Source organism: Biomphalaria glabrata, chromosome 12 (assembly GCF_947242115.1).
Source record: "Biomphalaria glabrata chromosome 12, xgBioGlab47.1, whole genome shotgun sequence".
In the NCBI taxonomy this organism is placed as follows: Eukaryota; Metazoa; Mollusca; class Gastropoda; family Planorbidae; genus Biomphalaria; species Biomphalaria glabrata.
Window position 1 is genome coordinate 30,712,751 of NC_074722.1, and position 23,314 is coordinate 30,736,064.

General features: G+C 32.7%; 2 protein-coding genes across 2 annotated transcripts; one reads left to right on the plus strand and one right to left on the minus strand.

The window, feature by feature from the left end:
- Nucleotides 1-49: 49 nt before the first annotated feature.
- LOC106078321 (macrophage migration inhibitory factor-like) lies at nt 50-2,720 on the plus strand. Its single transcript, XM_013239175.2, has 3 exons — nt 50-383; nt 1,549-1,721; nt 2,334-2,720. The coding sequence occupies exons 1-3, from the start codon at nt 276-278 to the stop codon at nt 2,398-2,400; spliced, it is 348 nt and encodes a 115-aa protein (XP_013094629.1). The 5' UTR covers nt 50-275; the 3' UTR covers nt 2,401-2,720.
- Nucleotides 2,721-5,749: 3,029 nt separating this feature from the next.
- Nucleotides 5,750-21,048, minus strand: LOC106078320 (transmembrane protein 132E-like). The gene is made up of 12 exons (XM_056006174.1): nt 20,706-21,048; nt 17,906-18,081; nt 16,922-17,577; nt 16,044-16,193; nt 15,697-15,904; nt 15,293-15,436; nt 14,637-14,839; nt 10,850-11,144; nt 9,757-9,945; nt 9,243-9,515; nt 8,509-8,718; nt 5,750-8,116 (listed from the first exon to the last, which is right to left on the minus strand). Exons 1-12 carry the CDS (start codon nt 20,797-20,799, stop codon nt 7,427-7,429), a joined length of 3,288 nt encoding a protein of 1,095 aa, XP_055862149.1. The 5' UTR covers nt 20,800-21,048; the 3' UTR covers nt 5,750-7,426.
- Nucleotides 21,049-23,314: the final 2,266 nt, after the last annotated feature.

Below are 23,314 nucleotides of genomic sequence, written 5' to 3' on the forward strand. Positions count from 1 at the left end.
CTATTAAAAAATAATAAAACTGCTGGAGTTTAACATACAATAAATAGACTCTATAGACTAATCGCCTAGCTGAGATTGAGAATAAGACCTGTTCAATTTATATTTAGACTAATAAAGTTATTTTTCTTGTAGAATATTAGACTTAGCTAGATCTAGATCTAGTAATTGTAGCCTAGTCTAGATCTAAATCTACACTACATAAGTATCTAAATATAACTACCTCACTACCATTCAGAAACATTCTATTCTTTTTTTTTTTTACAATAAACATAACAATGCCGGTCCTCTCTATTGCAACAAATTTGAAACGCGATCAAATCCCAGAAGATTTTATTCGGGAAGCATCAAAATTTGTGGCATCAGAACTTAAAAAACCAGAATCTGTAAGCACATTTCCTCCTTAAACACTTATTTAAAAAAAATTAAAACTTATCTATTAAAAAAAGAACCTGTACACACGTAGATCTACATATAGTGTGATATAGGCTGGGAAAATTTAAGCCTGGATTTTCAATCAATGATCAATGTTACAAGATACTGATTATTTATTATCACTAGTCAATCGGCCGGGTGCGTAGCATATGCCGCTATTTTGCAGGGCCGGCCTTAGGCCACTGCAACATATAATATGCGACTGCAGTGGGCCCTGCACTTTCATAGGACCTGAGCTAATTCTAGGTGTATATTTATTATAAATTATTAAATTTTATATAACTTATAACAGATTTTCCGCGGCCTCCTGATTTACCAGGAGTTCCTGAAAATTACCTGAAATTACAAATTATACAAAAAGCCCTGGAAAACTCTGGAAATTATTAAAAATCTTTTTGAAAACTCATACAAATCTCCTGAAACATATAGACAAAAATTGTCATTTTGGGGTGTCATTCAATATGGAAAATGCCAACAAAAAAAACGGCAATATGCAATACCCGTAATTGTGGAATCTAGTGAAAGAAGCTTCTCGTGCCTCAAACTAATGAAGAAAGTAAAGAATGAATGAAATTCAAAGACGAATATATTTTCTAATACAAACTCTTTTCACTTATCCGTATCCCTACCCAAACTGGGCACCACGAAATTTAACAGCAGGGAGTGCGTTAATTATTATTCAAATGATAGTATCGAATAAACTGGTTTTAGCAAAGAAATTATTTTAATTGCATAAAATTTTTATCTTTCTTCTGACCCCTACTGCACTCTCCTGAAACCCACAGTTTGAGAACCACTGCATTAAATACATTTCTATTAAGCAAGTAGACATCTTAAGTATTACAAGATGTAACAATTAACAATATAATATAACAAAAAATTAACTGATTGCTGGTTATATTTAGATGAAATCTTTTGCATGAAAAAAAGTAATGTTGTTTATTTTAACCTTACCTTTTGTTGAGTTGAAAAGTTTCATAAAAAAAATGTTTAATCTGGATTCAAATACACTTGTTTTCCTTTTTTTTAATTTATAATAAGACTACATTGTCTACAATATATTCTGTTTTACGTTAACACATATCTTTTTCGACATCATTATATTCTAAACCTCAGTATGTCTTGGTTCAAGTCTCACCTGATCAAATTATGAGCTTTGGTGGCACCACAGAACCATGTGCTAATATAACCTTGGGCAGCATTGGAGTGGTCAGTGAGGACAAGAATCGCAAAATGGCACCGAAACTGTGTGAATTCATTCAGAAAAAACTTGGAATCAAACAAAATAGGTTTGCATGTATTTGATTTTTATTGTAGCCATTAAATCAAGAGCCAAAGTAGGCTACTGAAGGAGAAAAAAGGGAGGCGTGGGTGTTAGACTGAGAGAATAAGGACAAGAGGACTGTGCAGATCACTGTGTTTAATAGTTTTAATTTGTACATATACAAGCATTAGTATTGGTACAAATTGACTGCTTTTGAAAGTGCTTAATATGCTGCCTTACATGACATGATGACAGGAAGATCCCTTTAGTCAACAAAATATTTATTCTCTGTTTGTGTGACCTCTTGTGAAAATATTGTTCATTCATTATAAAGATGCTTCCGAAAAGCTCTATACCACATATAATGATATATAATGATAAAGAACTACATCTAATGAATTTATATTTTATTGTTAAAATGACATTAGATTTTATTAACACATCAAATACAAAATGGAATTCAAACCTGAATATATTTTTGAGAGTTACACTTTATGTGTATAGCACTGTGATCTGGGAGTTTTGCTGAAACTAATCAAAAATAGATAAGCAGTGGAGATATTTCAACCTGTTTATGTTTCAAAACCTTTACATAAGAATAAACACATGATCTTGTTCTACATTTTTTGATTTTCAGATTCTACATAAATGTGAACAACATTGATCCAGCGTGGTGCATGTTTGATGGAAACACTTTTGCTTGAACTAACTTTACTGAATTTTTTTTTTTTTATTTACAAAGCAGATTTCATGTGAACTGTTGCAAACTTTTATCTATACATGTTACATAATAGCAGTCAAGTAGTCAGATCTAAATTTGCCATGTGTTCATAGTTTTACTAAACAAATCATGATCCTTAAAAATTATGTTTGTAAAACTAACTTTGCTGAGTCTTCCTAGGTAAGAACTCAGTCTTGAGTATTATTAATCTTATTTGATCTTTTCCATTATGTAGTATGTAAATGTGTTTTGTTAGTAATCATGTTTAAAAAAATGAAATTAAAAGAAATCTACTTGGAAGAATTGTTACTTTTAATATTTTTACTGTTACAAATGTGTTTTACACATTCCAACCATTTTTCCACAGATGAAATTCCATCCTTGAAAAAATTCAAAATCATTACAGCTATATGTAACGCAGAAATAATTAGGCATCCATCCAAACATATTTCTAAGCATATGATTTTATTTCTCCACAAGCTATAAGGTGAAATTTAATGAATTTCTGTATTCTACTGAACAGAAACTTTCACTTAAAGCGTCATATACTTAACTCTCATAAAAGAATGGTGATATTACTTTTATTAATTAATGTTGAGTAGTAATAAAGACTAAAAAAAAATTGTTAAAAAAAAACTAACCACAAATATTTTACGACAAAGGGAAAAAAAAAAAGAAATATTAGGACACATTTTTTTTATTCATAAACATTGATAGAATCATCTTAACCAAAAATAAAACTCTTCCAAACTCACCATTAATTGACAAACACTATCTAATTTAGTTTTTACCATTTTTTTTTATAATAGTGATAATATATAAGAATTAAATACCTGTATTTTTGTACAAATCAACAGTGATAATTATGCTTTAAAAAATATGAATGTGAGATGATTGTCCAAGATCTACATCCTTGTTTACAATTATTTGTTATATTTATTTTGCTTACAGATAACTCATGGCCATTGACATTTTTCATCCATTTCTGTACACTAAAAACAGTGCCTTGACAAAAAGAATCAAAATTAGAATGAACCATGCTAAAAAAAAAAAAAATTTGAATAGAGATAATCACATGACAAATGCAAACATCACATTTAATATCCAACACAATTTTAGATAATATATCTCCCTGGTTGCCTTTTTATTGTTTTATGAACATTATTTTCTCCATAAGTTTATAACAAAAGCATCATGACTGGCCAAAGAGTGAAAATCAATGCACCAGATTTTGGAGTCGATTCACAAAGGGACTACATAACATGGCAGTAGTTTGAACCTTCAAAAGTTGATCTTATCAATAGTTTCAGATTTTTTTGTTTGTATAAACCAAATTTGTAGGCATTAAACAAAAAAATTGCAATCTTGCAACTTTATGAAAATTCAAAATAAACAGAAATCATTATCAAACAAATTGGACTGTTAGCTAGCAACGAAACAGTTTAAAATATTCAAAATTTTATTTCTTTACCTTAAAAGGTTTTATAAGCCCATATCTTACATTGATTACCACTGGATTTTAAACAGTTAATAAGTTAAGAAATTTAACATTCAAGCTTCATAATAATATCTCATGGTCTGAAGAAGAAGGAAATAGATCGACAGAAATAATCAAAACAAAAGATTTCATTATCCAAATGTTTACATAGATATATAGCCTATACTGCTATGATTTCAATACAATATATTCTTATATCAATGATCTAACCCCTGATACATAATACATACACATGTATATGTGTGTATATATGTTTATATATTCGTTATTCCCAGTGATGCTTAAGTAAAATAGAAGCATGTAAGTTATAATAAAAAAAAATTTTTTTGACAAACTCAACTAAAGCTCGGTGTACAAAAAAATAATAATAAAAGAATCTAACTAACAAATGCAATTGTGTAAAGACTTCAACACCAAAACAATTTTAAAATGTCATTGTGCTATGCAAACTGTAACTTGTACTATTCTTTTTTTTACAATTTGAAAAAAGAAATTTACACATTTTCATGTTAGGTACATATAGGTATATATTTGTTTAAAAAAAAAAATCTAAAACTTCAAAGTAAAAAAACAACTTATAAATGTTTGCTTTTATTTCAAAATTGAATACAATTAGATAAATATTTTGTTTTTTGAGTAAAAAAAAATAATATACACATTTGTTTAACAATATTCAATAGGCCTCAAACACTAAAAGTATGACTAAAAAAAAAAAGTTACCCAGATAGCACAGAATAATACTAAGATAGTTCATCCAATGAATATGCAAATATGATAGTCATCACAACAGTCAATTGTGATCATCAGTACGGAATTCAACAAGAGCACAGACAATTTGGATGGAGAACTCATGGAATAAACATTAGCACAAGCCTAATGAGCAGTCAGATATAAAAGGAACCTTACAGCTGCCATCTCTAGCATGCAGGCTCATCTCTGGACAGAAATGTGTTTGAATACAAGTAACAGTTATTTGTTTATATATATATATATATATATATATATATATATTTAAAAAGTAGCAAGCACTGGGTTACCAAGCTGATGGTCTTGGGTCTGATTCCTGTAGCAAAGACAGGTTCATGGGGAAGAGAAAATCTGTGGCTACAGAAACAGCTACAATTAATTCTGATAAGACCATAGCATTTTATAATTATAACGATCTACTTATACTGGTTAATGAGATTTTAATAAATTTTTTATAAATAAATTAAAGGCCTTGCGTTTATCAAAAGCCTGCCTGCAGAACTAAGGTTCAGGAACTTTAAAAAAAAAATTATATATATATATGTATATTCGTCCAGTATATTACCTCATCTGTATGATGACAGGTCAGACAAATAATGTTTATAAAGACTGGGAGTATAAGAAAAGCTGAAGGACCAAAATATACAGAATGATCACAAAAAGACTAAGATAAAAGCTGGCCAATTTTGCTTCAACATGTTAATATCACTGATAAAACATTTCACCAGAAAAATAGTGAAAAATAAAAAAGACAAAAAACAAAACAAAAACACATATATGTAGTTTAACTTGCAGGAACTAATAAATCCAGACTTAAACCTAATACAACAGTGAAAACTCTTTAAAAAAATATTCAGGTTTTTATGATTGAAAATATGATATAATTCATTACAGTATCATCATGAATGAATAAATTATTTAGATGAATTGGAAAAGGAGGTCAGAAAAGAGGAGCACTTGGCAACTTAGCTAAGGTCCTGTGTTCAAAAGTTGGTGGAAAAAACTTGAATTAAGGGTAGTTCTAAAAGAGCCTGTAAAGAGCTCACAGCTCAGCAGCAATAAAGCTGGCTAGAAGAAGAAAAAGAGCCTGTAAAGGGAAAGAAAAGGAGTTTGTTATGCTTACTACATATCACGCTGGACATTAGCTAGGGAGTTAACATGAACACATCTTGATCAAATGTAATACTGACTTCATGTGAGAACTATGATTGTCAATTTTTCAATCCTAATTTAACAGATAGTATCCAGGATATATTAGACAAAGAAAATTTTGAGTATATTGTTGTTCGGTCTTTTACAGACATAGGGTGAAACTTTTTTTTTTCCTGACCTTGTAGCAGCCAACAGTAATCAACAGACTGAACTAGATTTATTTCGTCAAACACAATTAGAATAGTACAGTGTAGCATCTTCAAGGAAAAAATTGGTGCCATTATTGAATACACAGAATTATGTATAAACTATACATATCAACAATACTAGACAACAACAAAAAGATATTCAACACATAAAGATGATATCATCCACCACACAACCTGCAGGCAACTCAAGAAAATGTACTACTTAGCCTTAATATCCAAAAACATAAATGCCATAAAAAAAAATGAATTAAAAAAAAGTATTTGATGTTTAGCTCCACATAAAGCAATTATTTAAAAATTATTTTTTTTACAGAAAGCAACATTGAAAAAAAAAAAAATACATTTCGTACATGATGGTGTATATATATATAAAACTCAGAACCAGCTTTTGGTTTCTTCCCATCCATCGTGCTTAGAAAATTTGTCTATACAATACATGAAAGTTTACAACAGTGGACTTAGGAAACCAAAGTAAAATCGTCATGTGTAAACAAAATATATATATATATATATATGTCATTAATAAAATTGTATACATAATACTTAAGAAATAAATACATGAGGTATACACATTATTGACTAAGCAATTACTAATACTAATGAACATTATGCATTGACTACTTAGGAAAATCATAAGCCATTTTTGTTTCTACAAGTGTTAAACATAATAGCACAGAATGGGGGTTGTTCTCAATTCTTTCAATGAGCTTCTCCTGCACTTCTTTTGCTATGATAAAGACCTTGCATATCAAATAAGAATAATCAATATCCTTATTGTATCCTTATATACTATTCACTAAGGCTAATCCACAATCCATGACATCATGAAGGAGAACATAATATATTCCAACTCTGACTTACAGACACCCTTTACTAGTATTTTAAACATAGTCAATAAATAAAACCTGGCCTCGACATGAAGATAATTTGTTTATGAAAGAATACAAAAAAAACAAAAAAACATTAGCCACAAGAGATAAAGAAATGATTGTTAAAGATTTCATTAGAAGTTAACAACTTAATGTTTAAAAAAAATGTGTTAAATTATTAGAAAATTTAGAGCCTTATTTCTAAATGATATGTAAGGGAAAGAACCAAAGTGACGATTCACAAGTGTTTCCAATTGCAGCTAAAAAGTTGAATGAATAGAAATAATTTCACAGCCCTCAAAGAAAATATTCAATTGGACATAAAAACAGACAAGTCTGTGGTTTGACCAGCACTGAGTCAGATATTCATATAACTTGTTCAATAGTCTCAGAAATATGTTTCACAGCACATTTTTTTTTTGTTGAGAATATTTGATGCTGGATGCAATAGTTTGATGTAGTAGGGAAGAGAAAGGTTCAAACACAGTGAAGAGTCAGCTAGTTAGATTATACACATTCCAGGCTGAGTCTGCATTATGCAGAGGATTCCTTAAGGTTATCAAAATACTCCATCAGCTGCTCATAGGTCATGCCCATTGCTTCGTAGTCCCACTCAGCTTCATTGTAGCCCATGCCACAGTCGTTGTCTGGAAGTGGATTGGAGGTTATCCTAATGCTGCATTCAGAGCCTTTATAGGTTGACACTAAGCTGCTGCGGTTGCTCTCAGATGAGCCAGTGACTCCGCTGGTAGTGTTGCTGACATTCAGATCACCACTCACAGGTCTCCTCTGGCTTTGTCGTTGTCTTTCTGCGGGTAGGGCGTTAGGCACAACCATCTGATTTCCATTGAAGTCTTCCTCTGCCATCAGGGCATGGTTGCACCCGGCACTTCCTGCACCACTCCTTTCCAAGGTGGCACGCCCAATCCAAACCCAGTCAGGGGCCTGTGATATGGACCCAGTCATCACCCTTGAATTCTTAGGGGAGCGCTTGCGCTGGTATCTCACCATGAAGACAGCACAGTTGGCAGTGAAGACAAGGATGGCAAAAACAAAGACAGCCACCAAAACATACATTCCAATCTCTAGAGGTGAAGGATGTTTAGCCTTGGTGCTAACTGGCTGTTCCAAGGCTTCCGATTTGGGCTCCTTTGTGGCATCATCAGAGTCATCAGAGGCAGTGTAGGATTCTAGTTTTTCCAAATCATCTACCACAGGAAATACCTAAAAAGAAAATAGTTACTATTTAAAAAGTTCTTAAATCATTTTACTTTTTTAAAGCAGGACTCCCCAAGATAAATCTGAACAATAGCTAAGTCAGACAGTCTACCTATAAGATGAACAACATGCTTTACAATAAACTAGAAGGCTAACATATCAGTTTGCTTTTTTTTAACAATGTGGTCTGCAAAGTAATGTAGTTAGTAGATTGCAAAACGAGTACTATAATGCTAACAGGATGTCTGCTTAATTTAATTCATTTATCTAGCCTGCATCTTGGGTAAAACCCCATATCTGTAAAAGCTTTTGTGCGATTCGGAAAAAGATAATTTCATTAGCAGTGTGTAAAAACTGAATTAGAAAAAAAGAATAGCAAGACATTTTTAAAAATTCACCTTGGGACCAGACTTAGATGATTTATAGTAGTTGGAGTCTTCCTCCAACTCATGTTTCTTTGACATTTTCTGTTGGTGCTTGAAATAGTCATCTTTGTGACTGTACATTTCCTGCTCATTATTCAAGGGACGTTTCTCATTTGATCTGTGGTAATAGTTACTATCACTCTGGACCAAGTTGAAGAAATCTAAGTCTTTAGTAAAGTCAACCTGTTCAAACAAGTCAAATGAAAAAAAAAATTATTGTTTCCTTTGACTGAACTTACATTGTCAAAATGTAAATACTGGAACAATAAACATTTGTGCGCAGAATGATATGCATGTTTTCATAAACTAAACGTAGCAAGTTTGATGTGTTTTACCAAAGCTAACAAGTAGACCTCATTCAATCAAAGCTATATGTCTTAACATTTTTTTAGTTATTGTACACAAAAAAATACAATATTAAAATCAAAATAAAGCTTGCTTTGAGTCTGAAGATTAAAGAGGAGTGCAGTATTGCCTGTGTTTGGAGTCAATGAAATATTTATTTTCACAATATAAAATATAATCAAATCTTTTTTGGCTCTGATCAGTTTATCTTTTGATAAAATGACCAGCTCAAGCTATGAAGTATTCAAATCAATATCTAGTTGGAAATTAAAAAGAGTTGTTTCTGTACCACCAGAAAATCGCAAACAGATGGTAAGTTAAATATTGATCATTGATATTTTTCTCCTCATAACCACACTCACCTGAACATGAACATACTCAGAGTCCAAGCTTCTAATTGTTTTCTTGCTACACATCTCGATTTCCCTGAGGGTTACACGCACTATTTCTCCTTTTCCATTTCCGATGGCTTTGATGCTAGGTGGCATGGCTGGGATGGGAGGAAGTGCCTCTGTTACCTCAACCACATCTGTGTTCATAGATGTTACCTCTAGCTCATACTCCTCGGCCGGGACTTGAGCAAGTGGGAGCATAGAGCCATCTTTAAACTCCACCGCTATGTCAAGCACTGCCTCCTGTTGGAAACAGCAATAATGGCAAAATGACAAAAAAAAATATATATAACTTTAAATTGTTTACTTTTATTGCAGAATAAATGTATAAGCATGTTTTTCCATTGTCTAGAACTAATCCACACTAACATTCAAATGCACAGCATCTCTTAAAAAATTATTTGTTCCCTTGTATTACCTGAAAGAAAAAAACTATGCACAATGTCTTCTTAACTAATTAGTAGAATGCCAAGTATGTACCCACCTGCTGTTTAGCAACCAGCTGGTCTCTAAGAGTGACAGTGGCCAAGAGTGCCCCTGGCAAATTGGGATCTTCTGAAATGCGCAGACCCATGCCACTAATAACCCGCACCAGCAGCCGCTCTATCGCCACTTTGTCTTTCGCCACTTTTATTTCTTTGGCTCCCAATAGTTTACCAGTTGGTGAAATGACCTTTCAAAACAAAAATTAAATGAACAAGTAAAAGAAACAATAAATGTATATGTCATACAGTTAGAGAATTAAATATTTTATACATTGGCCATAAGCTTAGAGCATTTGAATGATTGAACATATTAATTATAAAGAAAAATGTGTAACTTTTCAAAACTAGTCAAAAGTGTTACATTGATGCTATCATAATAAACTTTTTAATTCTTCCCAGATCTAGGGTTATCACATGTATAATGCTTTGACAGCTGGACAAAAAAAAATGGTCAAATGAGTAACGAACAAAATATAAAGTATATTATTATATAGTGCCTTTTTCTAATAAATATAACTTTCATTGTTTCCCTTAAGGTTGAAAAGAAGTAATGAAGAGAAAGCACATTGGAACAAGAGGGTCTAAATCACGAGAGTAATGAGATGAAATATTTTGATTCAACTATTTAGACTCCTTGTTTATTGAAAGGGAATAGATTTTTTTCACTCCAAAAACTCAGTTCCAACAATCAGCTAATAATTAAAAAAAAAAACAACCTATAATACTTCCAATGAATCTGAAAACATTTGAAAACAACAAAAAAAAGTTTAAAATTATACCGAACGATTTAGTGAAGTTTATGACATTACAGGGTCTGTTAGGCAGATGAACCAAAGTCTGTTTCCTTTATATTTTTCCCATAAAATGTCAGGTATCCAATTTAAGTTCAGAACTAACAATCTTAATTTACTAACAATAAAACCTGACAAAATTATCTTTCAATATTTAATAAAATACAAACGAGTAAAGATTTTATTTTCATTCAAATAACAATTGTAAATATAAGTATTGCTCTAGAGTAATGTTAACTCCAGTTGTTTTTGAAGAAGTAGAAGAGAAAAACAAAAAGAACAAAAAACATGAACTGAGCACCTGCACTTCTGTCAGCCCGGGAGATACACCTTGTACAGTGTTGCCCACAATACGGGCAATGTTTGGGTTGGCCACCTTCAGCCTGTCCTTCACCAAGTCCGTCACACGGATAAAGACCTTCTTGTTGCGGTAGTAAAAAGTGGACTCCCCTGGTGCACTGATGGAGAACCTGGCATAGACATCAATCATAGTCTGCTGGTACTTGGACTCGCAGGAATGAGGCTCTGACCTCTCTCTGTCTATAACTGTTACATTGCTCAGACCTATGTTGCTTACATCTGCACTTCTTTTTGACCTGGAACATCATTAATCATCATTATCAACAATATTCAAACACTGGGGATATAGTTGTCACAAATAAATTATATTACTACTCGACACTGATATGAGTACTATTAACATCATCATCATCTTTCCTTTGCGTTCCTCATGGAACATAGGGCCTCAGTAAAAACACGCCACTCTCCACGGTCTCTTGCTAGTTTTTTAATGGCTTCCCAGCTCTTTCCTGCCCTCTTGGCTTCATCTAGTATACTGCGTCACCATGATCTTTTTGGTCTTCCTTTACATCTTGTTCCCTGGGGTTTTATTCTGTTTAGCTCTGTTGTTGGTATCTTTTCTAAGGGTGTTACCAATCCATCTCCACTTCCATTCTAAGATCTGCTTCTCTATATTTTTCAGTCCACTCATCTCCCACAGTTTGGTGTTTTCTATTTTGTCCTACCAGTATATTTTTAAGATATTTCTTTGACATCTGTTGATGAAGGTCTGTACTTTTTTTTTTGTTGTTCCTTCAGTTCTCCATGTTTCAGAAACATACAGTAGGACAGCCGTGACATTAGAGTTAAAGATTCTTATTTTAGTCTTGTTAGAGATGTGGGGAGATTTCCAGCTTGGTTTTAGGTGTGTAAATGTCTGACGCCTGGATTTATATGATGTTTGATGTCTTCATCTGTTCCACCTGATACACTGACTACACTCCCAAGGTTTATAAAAATATCTACTTGGTCTATGGTCTGAGAATCCAGTTCTGTCTCCAATTTGTTTGTTGTTTATTAACATAGGAATAGAATTTAAAATAATAACATGAAATATCAAGAGAGAACTCAACTCAAGGTATTATGGGTAGTTGAGTCAAGAGGAGTGGAATGTTTTGATTTTTTTTTTTTTAGAGTAGACATGTTCTGTGAAACTCAAAGATATAATTATAAAACTCTGTGAACGTTATTCTGTAAAAGATCTGAAGATACTACAAAGTGAAGTTACAGTGTAAATGTTATATGAATTAATTTGTGAAATGATAGTTGTGAGAGGTATGTTTTAGATGCAACATGGTCATTTATATACTGATATCTATATTATAAAGTAGAATGTGAGGGGTATGTATGTATGTATGTATGTATGTATGTTACTTATAGACATCAAAACCGCTTGACCAATCTTGATAAAACTAGGCAGGAATGTTCCTTGGGTACCAACTTAGACCTTAGTGAATGTATTGTAGCCCTAAAACAAATGTAAGACCCTCAAAAAAAATAAAGTTGTCCGACTCTATTACAGCTATAGTATTTTATGGATCTAGGCCATGTCTACAATGTTGACATGAGAAAAGATAGAAAGGATTTAGACCTAGATCTAATTTTAAGAAATACACTTTGCGCAGATAGTTTTTTACTTTGACACATGAAAAGACAAAAGAAGATCCATTGATTTCATTATATAATAAAATTAACCTTCAATTTTGTGTTTCAAAAGCATTTTTTACATTAATTAGTTCCTTATATCTGTGATTACAGATTTCCTGACGAACATTCTTTCATTAGACAATTCAGTAATGAATCGCGTACTAAATATTAATTCGTTTAATTGTTTACTTTATAATCCCATCCCTAGATCTAAAACTCTAATTCAACTCTAAGATGATAAAACTTCTCTTCGCACAGATAGTTTTATACTTTAACACATAAACATATTAATTAAAGTCCATTCATTTCATATTTTGATCAAATAAACATTCAAATTTGGTTTTCTATAGCTACATTCGTTTACGAAAGCTGCGAAGCCGAGTTAAAGGCCTAGATCTATATTCATTCATGAATCGCGTACTAAAAATTATTTCGTTTTATTGTTACTTTATAATCCCATCCCTAGATCTAAAACTCTAATTCAACACTAAGATGATAAAACTTATCTTCGCACAGATAGTTTTATACTTTAACACATAAATATATTAATTAAAGTCCATTCATTTCATATTTTGATCAAATAAACATTCAAATTTGGTTTTCTAAAGCTACATTCGTTTACGAAAGCTGCGAAGCCGAGTTGAGATAGGCCTAGATCTATATTCATTCATGAATCGCGTACTAAAAATTATTTCGTTTAATTGTTCACTTTATAATCCCATTCATTTAACAAAGCTATCGCTCTTTTCGTTTTTAATAGATAAGAATGTATCGACTTTGGGTAAACCATTTTCGCAAAACTAATTTTATTTTCGTAGCGAAACTGAAATAACGTGAAAGGATCATTAGCTACGTTTAACATAATCTAAATCCAATCCACTAGATTATTCAAAAGCAAATGTTTTAATTTTAAAAAAAATGGATTTAAGCCTATTAGCTATTTTGATATGATAGCATTATTCACACTATTTTTACATTGACACATTCGCTTTACTTATTACATTATTATTTCGTTTAATTGTTTACAAAACACTCTCAGTGACTATATCGAAAGTAATGCGCAAATAAAGACCCGCGGGTCGCGGGTAACATATGTCTAGTATTATATATAACAAATATTCATCTGCTGATATTAGACTTTGTTGGTTGAGTTATAGTTCAGTAGTATTGCAGGGAGGACAATAACACATAAGAACCCAAAGCAGCATCAACCTTCACATAATTCAACGTCTACATAATAAACTAATGAATAAGAACCCAAAGCCACCTCTACAATAACTAATTACATTCATTTAATGAAGGAAATAACTATTAATATAAACAAGGAGCTTTGAGTTAAGGCATGTGTGCATGTTAATGAGCTTTGAATCACTGTCATATATTCATTGGATTCTTCTTCTGCATTCTCATTTTTATGTTAGAAAGTTCAGATGACTAGTTTGAGATGAACTGGGCAGTAGTTTCCAGATCAGTTAGCTGTCTATATAGTTTTTCTTCTATAAGAGTGTTTGGTCAGTGTCCTATTGGAATATGCATCTTTGAAGGCCATGATCAACATTCACTGGTGACAAGGGCAATTGTCAGCTTCCGGAACACATGTTTTTGTGTGCTAGTTCTTAGGCAAAAAATTATATGTTGATTCATTACTATGTTATTCTGCATCACACATAAACAGTCAGAGGAAATGTCTGTGGCATTTTCGATCTAGCCAACCCTTGAGTTAAAAGTGGCAAAATGTTGGAAGAGATGAACTGGGCAGTAGTTTCCAGATCAGTTAGCTGTCTATATAGTTTTTCTTCTATAAGAGTGTTTGGTCAGTGTCCTATTGGAATATGCATCTTTGAAGGCCATGATCAACATTCACTGGTGACAAGGGCAATTGTCAGCTTCCGGAACACATGTTTTTGTGTGCTAGTTCTTAGGCAAAAAATTATATGTTGATTCATTACTATGTTATTCTGCATCACACATAAACAGTCAGAGGAAATGTCTGTGGCATTTTCAATCTAGCCAACCCTTGAGTTAAAAGTGGCAAAATGTTGGAAGAGATTCCACAGCTCTATAGATAAGTATCAAAGTTTTACAATCTATTCTTTACTTACTTAGGCTGTGTGTAGGGAACTCTCCATCCTCGAATTTGGCTCAGCTTAGAATCTGAAAGTTGGATGTCTAGGCGAGGCTCTGGAATCCACACTCGCACCCCAATTTGTGAAACATGATCTCCAGTCCTGACCAACAAAGTCACATTTTTGGCTCCACGAGTTTCACTGCCATCCATGAATACTACATCGCAAGAATGAGATACCTGAAAGAGAGAATAACCCATGTGACTTTAAACCAAGTTGATAATGATTATTTTGTATATAAAAAGAAGTTAATCTTAATTATTCTGTTTCTGATTTTATTTTTTATTTTTTTTTTGAGTGAATAAAGATTGGTATATTTCTGTGGATGTGTTCTGTTTTCTAATACTAACTCTTGGTTTTTTAATTTAATTTAACAGCATTGTTATAGGTTTGATAAAAAACTATACTATAGTTTTCTTTTTCTCTAAACCTGATTGCTAGGGTTTTACGCTTGTGTAAGATAGAACATTTTGCCATGACAGAAATAACAATCCCTGCTCTTGAGTTGCTTTAAGCCTAGTTAATGAGAACTACATAGGTCAAAACTGTAATGTTATCTCAACACCCTGTTGAACTGACAAGCACCACAGTTTGACAATAGCTAAATGTTGATGTAACATAATATATGATACCTGAAGTGCTTCAGGGTCAGTTGACCTACAGGAACAGTCTTTTGTAATTTCTTTCAAGGTATTATTTGAAGACAAAGAATACACCATCATGTCATGTGAAACAGGAGTACCAGTCAGAATGGCTGTATTCAGCAAATTACGTTCCTATTATAGAGAAAAAGCATTATAACCAGGGAATATATAAATAAAAGTAGATACCTAGTTCTACTGGTGATATTTCTCTAATGTTTGGTCACAATATCTAATATCTATTAGAAAAATAAATTTACAAGCTTGAACAAACACTATACATTTTTCTTTATTTCTAATATATATTATATATCAAAATGGCAACAAATAACATTCTGGAAAAAATGTTTCAGTAATTTAAAAAATTACTAAGACAAAAAACCAACAACACTTACTTTCATAACAACAATCACTTTCTCTGTTCTACCGCCAATAACATTAAATTTGGCAGTAATGCGACTGGTTTCTGAGCCAAAGTACGGATTTCGAGATAGGCCATTCTTCTCATAATTAACACTCCAGATGATTCTGGCACTAGATGAAGAACTGGTCGTTGACAAAGTACGGAACTTGTATCTCATAATTTCATACACACTTGAAGTACTAAAAGTCATAGATACATAAAAATTAAATCATCAAAGATTTTCCTTTGCGCAATCAAAAGTATTTTAAGCTTAGTTGTCATCAATGCCAAACATGTAAAAATGAGACAAACAAAATATATAGATTTCCAATGACTCACCTAACAATTTTTGCATTTCTCCCATTTTCTTTGTAGGAGACAGCAACAATGATAGATCCATCCTTGCTGCTGGAGTTGACTGACACAATCCATGGGCTGTCTCTAGAAGGTGCAGCTCCTTCCATCACTATATTCCCTCTTACCCTCATTCTGTTTGATTTTTTACAGAGTTTGACTTTTAAATATTTATAAGTTTATAACAGATACTGTGATTCATTTATATATAAAAATATTTTTAAGTTTATAACAGATACTGTGATTCATTTATATATAAAAATAAAAGAAACAAATATACAATTACAAATTAGACCGGCAATAAAATACTTATAGTGCAGCGTTAAGTGCTGAAACAATGCTAGATGCATTAATGTCTATTAAATATAATGAGAAATATAATGGCAATGGTCCATAGTACATGGCAAAATAATAGTTGAACCCCAGAAAAGCTAATCGACACCTCTTCCTAGCAACAATACAGACAAGGTGGTGAACACAGCACATAATCATAGAGATTCCCAAACAAGAATCTGATTGGCAGTGTTAACTAGTCCTGCACTTGTCCCCTAGAGATCAATTATCACATGACCCACCCTGTATTTTTTAAACCGAAATTATACCAGTGGTAAAAATAAATAAATGTTAAATTAAGAAATTTAAATGGGTTTTAATTAAGATTAGTTTTTTATTGAAAGAAAAACAACAACAACAATGTTTAGCAATAATAAGGATATAGTTATTTATAAACTTGAAAAAAGACATTTTTAAAAGTAATATTTATATAAATATAGATTTTTACCTAATTAATAGAAAAAAAAACTTAAGAAAATTATTACAGTGCTTCAATAAAAAAAAGCCAAATTAAATACAATAAAACTTACTGAATAGCAAACTCTTTCAAGACAGAATTCTTATCCAAGAAAACTGGAACTTCAAATCTTGTATTTGCTTGAAGATCCATCTGAGGTACTCTAAAGACTAGATCTTTATCTTTATGGTCAGCATATACAACCTGTTCCTGAAGCAGATGGACACTGGCAAGGTATTTTTTGTCTGGGTTGTCGGACTGTACTTCCGCTCGTGAGGGGACAATGGTGTTGGACACGCTGGCACATTCCTGGCTCTGCTCAACTCTGGAGAGATCATACTCCACTCTTATGTCCTGCTCAAACAAGGTCAGGTTTGAGGTGTCCCACCAGTGCTCTGGAACAGGTAGGCTTGCTACACAAGCGCTCTGATCGCCATCAAGCAAGCACACTGCTGTGTGCGTCTCGCTCCCCCTGGAAACAAAAACCTGTGCACACCACCTCTGTGTGATGCCATAGTAATGGTAGATCATGTCCTGCTTCTGCTTTCTGGACAGGGTCTGGACATGTATCAGGACCTGGATCCACGGCTGCGCCGGAACTATTGTTTGTGAAACAAGATGGGCACTGACATCCAGATTATGCATGACATGTCTGTGCATGTCATCGCTAAACGTTTCAAATATGTCTCCAGATTTGGTTAAACTGTTAAGTATTTCATTTGGCACAACCTGATTAGAAAAAAAAAGTAACAGTATTATTATTAGTTTACGGTCAAAGCCTTTTTATAGCCTTACTACATAAAAATCAAAGTTTTATAATTGTATTTTGTCCCATGAAAAAAAAGAAGTACAAACAATTATCTCATTATGATTCAATATATTGATTTTCTAAATCCATTTACTTAAAAAGAAGGAGTTGGTTTCTTAATAACAATAATGAACTAATAGACATAGTAATAATATGCAGATTATTTTCAATTAACTAGTCAAATATATCCTTAGTTTTTATTAAACTATAAAAGCTGTATTAAATATGCTGGGATCTATTGAAACCTACCTCATACATTTCAAAGGGTCCATAGCTGGCCCTCAGTTTATACACTTCAGCTGGGTGGGTTAAGATGAGGGATTCTCTCACAACATTGGGTTCTGCAGGTTTGAATTTATAGGATGACTTTAAGAAGAAACCATCATTACTATCATCAAAATCTATGTTGATACATAATACGGAATCTGAAACAAAATTAATAATTATATGAATCACAAGCTAATTTTACCTCTTATTGAGTTTATAATAAAATATAATACAATATAATAAAATATAATAAATATAATATTATAATATAATATAACTGATCTAGATCAGTCAACACTAAACTTAAAAAGTAAACAGTCATTACCAATCATCACAGATAAGATAAGGATATATTAATATTAAGGCTAGATATATAAATCTAGCTAGATCTAGAGTATTCTAGAGTCTATATAATATATATTGGCCTATAGATTTATTTTATATAATATATATAATATATATAATATGTGTTTTGATAATGAATGTGTATTATATATATATATATATATATATAAATTCTTTTTTTAAGATTTGCAACTTAGTAATTGATGTATTCCTGGTGTAATTTTCCTGCGCATTCAAAACGATCAGATTTTCACCGGGTTTCTATGTGACGTCACACTAACCTATTCATTTAATCTATATCTATTGACTTTTTGTATAATGGGAGACCATACACTAAATAATACATTCTCATAAAAAAAAAATATATCTTCGTCTATGCAGTTAGATCTAGCTAAGAAAAAAATGCATGTTGAAAGTAGATTTACGTGCATGACTAACCACAGCAGTGTGTATTTTCTCGCCTGACCTCTCAACACACACAAACACTTCCGATTCCAGGTTGTCTTGTCATGACAGACTACATGTAGTCTCTTTTTTAGACTAGCCTTACACTGACCAGTTTGTTAGAGTCAGACACACGATCTATTTACTTTTTTAGGACAGGGAGGGGCTTAGATGAAAATGTTACTTTTTTTTTCTCAAGTTGGTTATCGTAATGCTTTTTTAGATCTCTCTCTAGATCTATATAACTGTAACATAGTGCTGGACTAGGCCATCACTAAGTGTAACAGCTACTGTAAGAATGAAACGATAGGCTTGGTTAAATCTAGTTTCTCAGTATTTTTGAGAGAAGTGATGTTTGAATGAGCTAAAAGCAAAATCTCAAAGAACCCTGTTTTTTTGAGATGTCAAGAATTTACTAAATTTACTGACTTATTTATTTAATAGATATATATAGTAGAATGTGAGGCGTATGAATGTATGTCCCCGTATAGAAACCAAAACCATTTCACAGATCTTGATAAAACTTGGCAGAAATGTTCCTTGGGTAATTACTTAGTCCGTAGTGTATGTATTGTAGCCCTAAAACAAACTTAAGACCCACAAAAAAAAAAAAAGTTGCCCAACTCTATAAAAGTATTTTATCTTATAAATCTAGGCCATGTTTACATGCTGTGTCTAAATGATGAGACAAGACCGAGAGGCCATGCATGCGCAGCAGAGATGAAAATCTCTAGATCTAAATTAGCTCTCATTTAAGAAAACATAATTTTGTTATTTTACACATGCACATACAAATACGTGTCTATTCATTTCATTATTTGATGCACATTAACCTTAAAATTTGAGTTAACAAAACATTTTTTACATAAAATCATTCGCTCTAAATGCGAATAGCTTTAGCCGCATTGACACACTTTCCCATAGCTCGCGCGTACCATTACTTGGGCCGTGAAGTGATACAAATGAAATCAACGTCAGAGCTCATAATATTGAGCATTATACAGGCATATTATTAAACCAGTAAACTACTTAAATGCAATTTACTTGCCAATGTGTTTTTTAAAGCATTTAAGCCTACAGTTACCTATTCGGTTTAATTTTAATTTTAATTTTAAGTCTTTATTTTCAATTTACTTTTTTCTTTAAGATTTACTTATTAAATTTATGCGCATTTAGAACTCTTAGCAACTTAGCTACGAAATGATGAATGAAACACGGCTTATGTATCTAGATCAACACATTACACCTAGGTCGACACAAGCTCACATCACATTATTTATTTTATAAGTAGATCTAGGTCTAGAATATAGATCTGTACACAATCATTCTCCGCTTGAGTAAACTATCTCTATGTCATCAATGTAGCCTTTAGATGACATGATACTTATCTTACTAGAAATATTTAAATCTAGAAAGTTAAGATTCACTTATCCACTTACACCTTATACCTAATGTTTTAAAAAAAAATTACTTATATAACATTCATTATTATTTCATTTAATTGTTTACAAAACGCTCTCAGTGACTACATCGAATACGAAGATTAAGACCCGCAGGCAACATATGGCTAGTTAAATATAAATCTAAGCATTTAAATGGTAAAATGTTTACTATTACAACTTTTTACACAGAATTTAGATCTAAATTCTAAATTCTAAATAGAGGTCAATTTTAATAACTCAAAATTTGAAAAACCATTGGAGTTTCCCTTCATTAAGTTAAGATTAAAATTGAGTCTTTACTCTTAGTAAAAGTGACTCTTAGTACTCTGAGTTAGTGGGGCTTAGTCTTAAACTTAATTTAATCTAGTCTCACTCACAGTCTAGACTAGATTACTAGATTGTCTAGATCTATATTAATTATTATTTAATTATTATTATTCTATAGATACTATAATTCTATAATATGTTCTTTAGAAGAGATGACTCAAATTTTTCCATGGCCACTGCCCTTTTAAAATAAATAAAAAATCATTTTAAAAAAATTAACTTACCCACAAAAAGTGAAAAACACACAGACAATATGAAAGTACAATAACTCCTTCGAGTAGTTGGGGTCATACTCATAGTCATACCCATCGTCGGCATCGTTTCGTTATGATTTCGATGTGAACAGTTACAGTAACACCAACAGCATCAAATGGTCAATCAAATGCAGTCTATGCAGCGATGATCCGAATGTACGTGCATGACTCGCGACCGACGAAGATCTGTCGATATGTAGATTGTAGAGATATGATTAACCGTTGTTGCGAAGGTTTTATTCAGACATAGATCTACACAGTTTACAATTCTCCAACAGCCGCCATATTTGAACCGCATCACTGAGCATCAAAGACATTTTCAGATTTAACTCTACGATGCTGCATATAGTTCGAGACCATGCCCTTATGCCCTAAACAAAATATATATTTATTTAAGCGAAAATCTATTGCTTTTATCATATAAATCTATATCTTATTGAAACTAATTTGATTGAATCATCTTCATGATTAAAAAAGAGAGTATACAAATATTATTTAGTATACCTGGCAGGCATCATTATTATTATGTATTAATCCATCGTCCATTCATTGTGAGTAGTGTGAGCTCCCCTGTACTCCCACACCTCCATACGATTGATTAGATTCTATATAGCCGCTCATTGGAACCTCGGGGACTTTGTGTGAAGCTGCGTAGGAAGTTGGAAGGGTGTGAACACCTAAATAACTGACCCAATTACTTATTTAGTTATTAGCTAGGCTAGGTGTTAGATTGTCTATTTATAGATGGAATTTAGTTATATTCACTTTCAGATAAAATCGACAATCCCCCACCCTCCATAAAAAAATATAGACTATAAGTCTGTCTTGGTTATATCTAATTTAAGATCTAGAATCTATCATAGCTAATGTCGATTATTGTTGCTGATATATCATGTCTATCAATTAAAAAGTAGATTAGGTCGACTGTTAATCTATAGCCTACTGTCCTAATGTCTGTTAGTAGGTAGGCCCACAAGACTATCCCAGAAGAGTAGGCCTAGGTAGTTGGTAGACTCGAGACTCTGTGAGTAGCAAAGGAAGCCTATTTTACACAATCAGATCATAAATCTAGGCTAGATGCAGATAGGTTACTTTTGGAACTTGGTTATGGTGACCTAAATAAATAGATTCCAACAAGCTGGACATCTTTCCATGAAGCCTCTGTGTTTGATCGACTTACGTATTTTTCAGAACTTTCGGTATTTTTCAGTGAAATTCGAGCTTCAAAATGTTTTTTGTTTTGTTTTTTTAATTTGCAATCTTGATAACTCGGTCTACTGATTTGCGGTTAGGCTATATAAAACCACGTTTAGATGCTAGGCTGATATTGGTTGTTACTTTAGCCTTGAAACAAGGATAGGCCTATATCTCACGCCCATATCCTCATCTAGTCTAAAATTTATCATCTCTCGTCTTCTCATCTCTGCCTGTGGTCCTTTCTGGGGCACAGGCAGGGCTGGTCTTAGGCCACTGCAAATTAACCTATGCGGTCGCAGTGGGCCCTGCACTTTCATAGGCCCCGCGCGAAGTCTAGGTGTAAATTCTTTTTAAAAAAAACATTTTAACATTTTAACTTATTGTTAAAGGGTTTCTGGAATTCTCCAGAAATAGTAAAATAAAATATACGAAAAAGTCATAAAAATCTCCTAAAATTATTAAAATCTCTCCAAAACTGATGCAAATCTCCTAAAAAACAGACAAAATTGTCATTTCTGGGTGTCATTCAATATGGAAAACGTCTATCTTGCTAGCAATTTAAAAAAAAAAACGGCAATGTAAGCTTTCATTTAATAAAAATAAAGCGAATTTTAACCAAAACAATAAGTTCATACTTAATTTCCTTTAATAGTCACTGGCATATAAATTTAGATCTAAATCTATATCGACCTCTTAAAAAAAATACAAAAGCGATATTTTGCTAGTCGATAGTAAATCTATAAGGCAGATCTGAATGTTTATCAGCTTTTTGTTGAAAAACTACAATCTACTGTAGATGACTCGTAAAGCTAATTTGGCAGTGATTCTAATTGGCATCTGCTTCCAAATCGCGGCTCCATGTATTCCTGGGCCGTCCCCTCTTCCTCTTTCCTTGGGGGTTCCAGGTTAGGGATTGCCTTGTTATGTTGGATGCAGGCTTGCGAAGTATGTGACTTATCCAATTCCAGCGTCTCTGAAGGATATCTACTTCATCGATGGTCCCGGGTCCCGGGTTCAAACCCTGCCCGCTCCCATCCCCCGTCGTCCTGCGGGAGGTTTGGACTAGGAAGTAAACTATCTTCAACTCTGAAGGAACATCCGAAACATATAAAACAAAACAAACAATGGGCTGCTGCTTTGTTCTTTGCTACAGTTCCTCATTCGATATCTTATCTGGTGGATCATAAGAATTTTCATTAAGCAGGTAATGATGAATACCTGGATTTTTTTTCATGGTGGTGATGGTGGTTCTCCAGGTCTCTGCTCCATAAAGTAGTATTGGTTGAACAATGGTGTTAAAGAGCCTGATCTTGGTGGTGGTGCTTATTTCCTTAGATCCCCAGGTGTTCTTCATCTGATGGAAGGCTGCTCGAGCTTTACCA

What these genes read in the sequence shown, in the direction of transcription:
- LOC106078320 (XM_056006174.1), bottom strand. Translation starts at nt 20,799, where the DNA reads ATGCCGACGATGGGTATGACTATGAGTATGACCCCAACTACTCGAAGG. An exon ending in TTGAAAGAGTTTGCTATTCA is followed by an intron (nt 16,194 to 16,921) that starts GTAAGTTTTATT and finishes AAAATCAAACAG; the next exon opens with AATGAGGGTAAGAGGGAATA. An exon ending in AGAAATGCAAAAATTGTTAG is followed by an intron (nt 15,905 to 16,043) that starts GTGAGTCATTGG and finishes TATGACTTTTAG; the next exon opens with TACTTCAAGTGTGTATGAAA.
- LOC106078321 (XM_013239175.2), top strand. Translation starts at nt 276, where the DNA reads ATGCCGGTCCTCTCTATTGCAACAAATTTGAAACGCGATCAAATCCCA. An exon ending in AACTTAAAAAACCAGAATCT is followed by an intron (nt 384 to 1,548) that starts GTAAGCACATTT and finishes TCTAAACCTCAG; the next exon opens with TATGTCTTGGTTCAAGTCTC. An exon ending in CTTGGAATCAAACAAAATAG is followed by an intron (nt 1,722 to 2,333) that starts GTTTGCATGTAT and finishes TTTGATTTTCAG; the next exon opens with ATTCTACATAAATGTGAACA.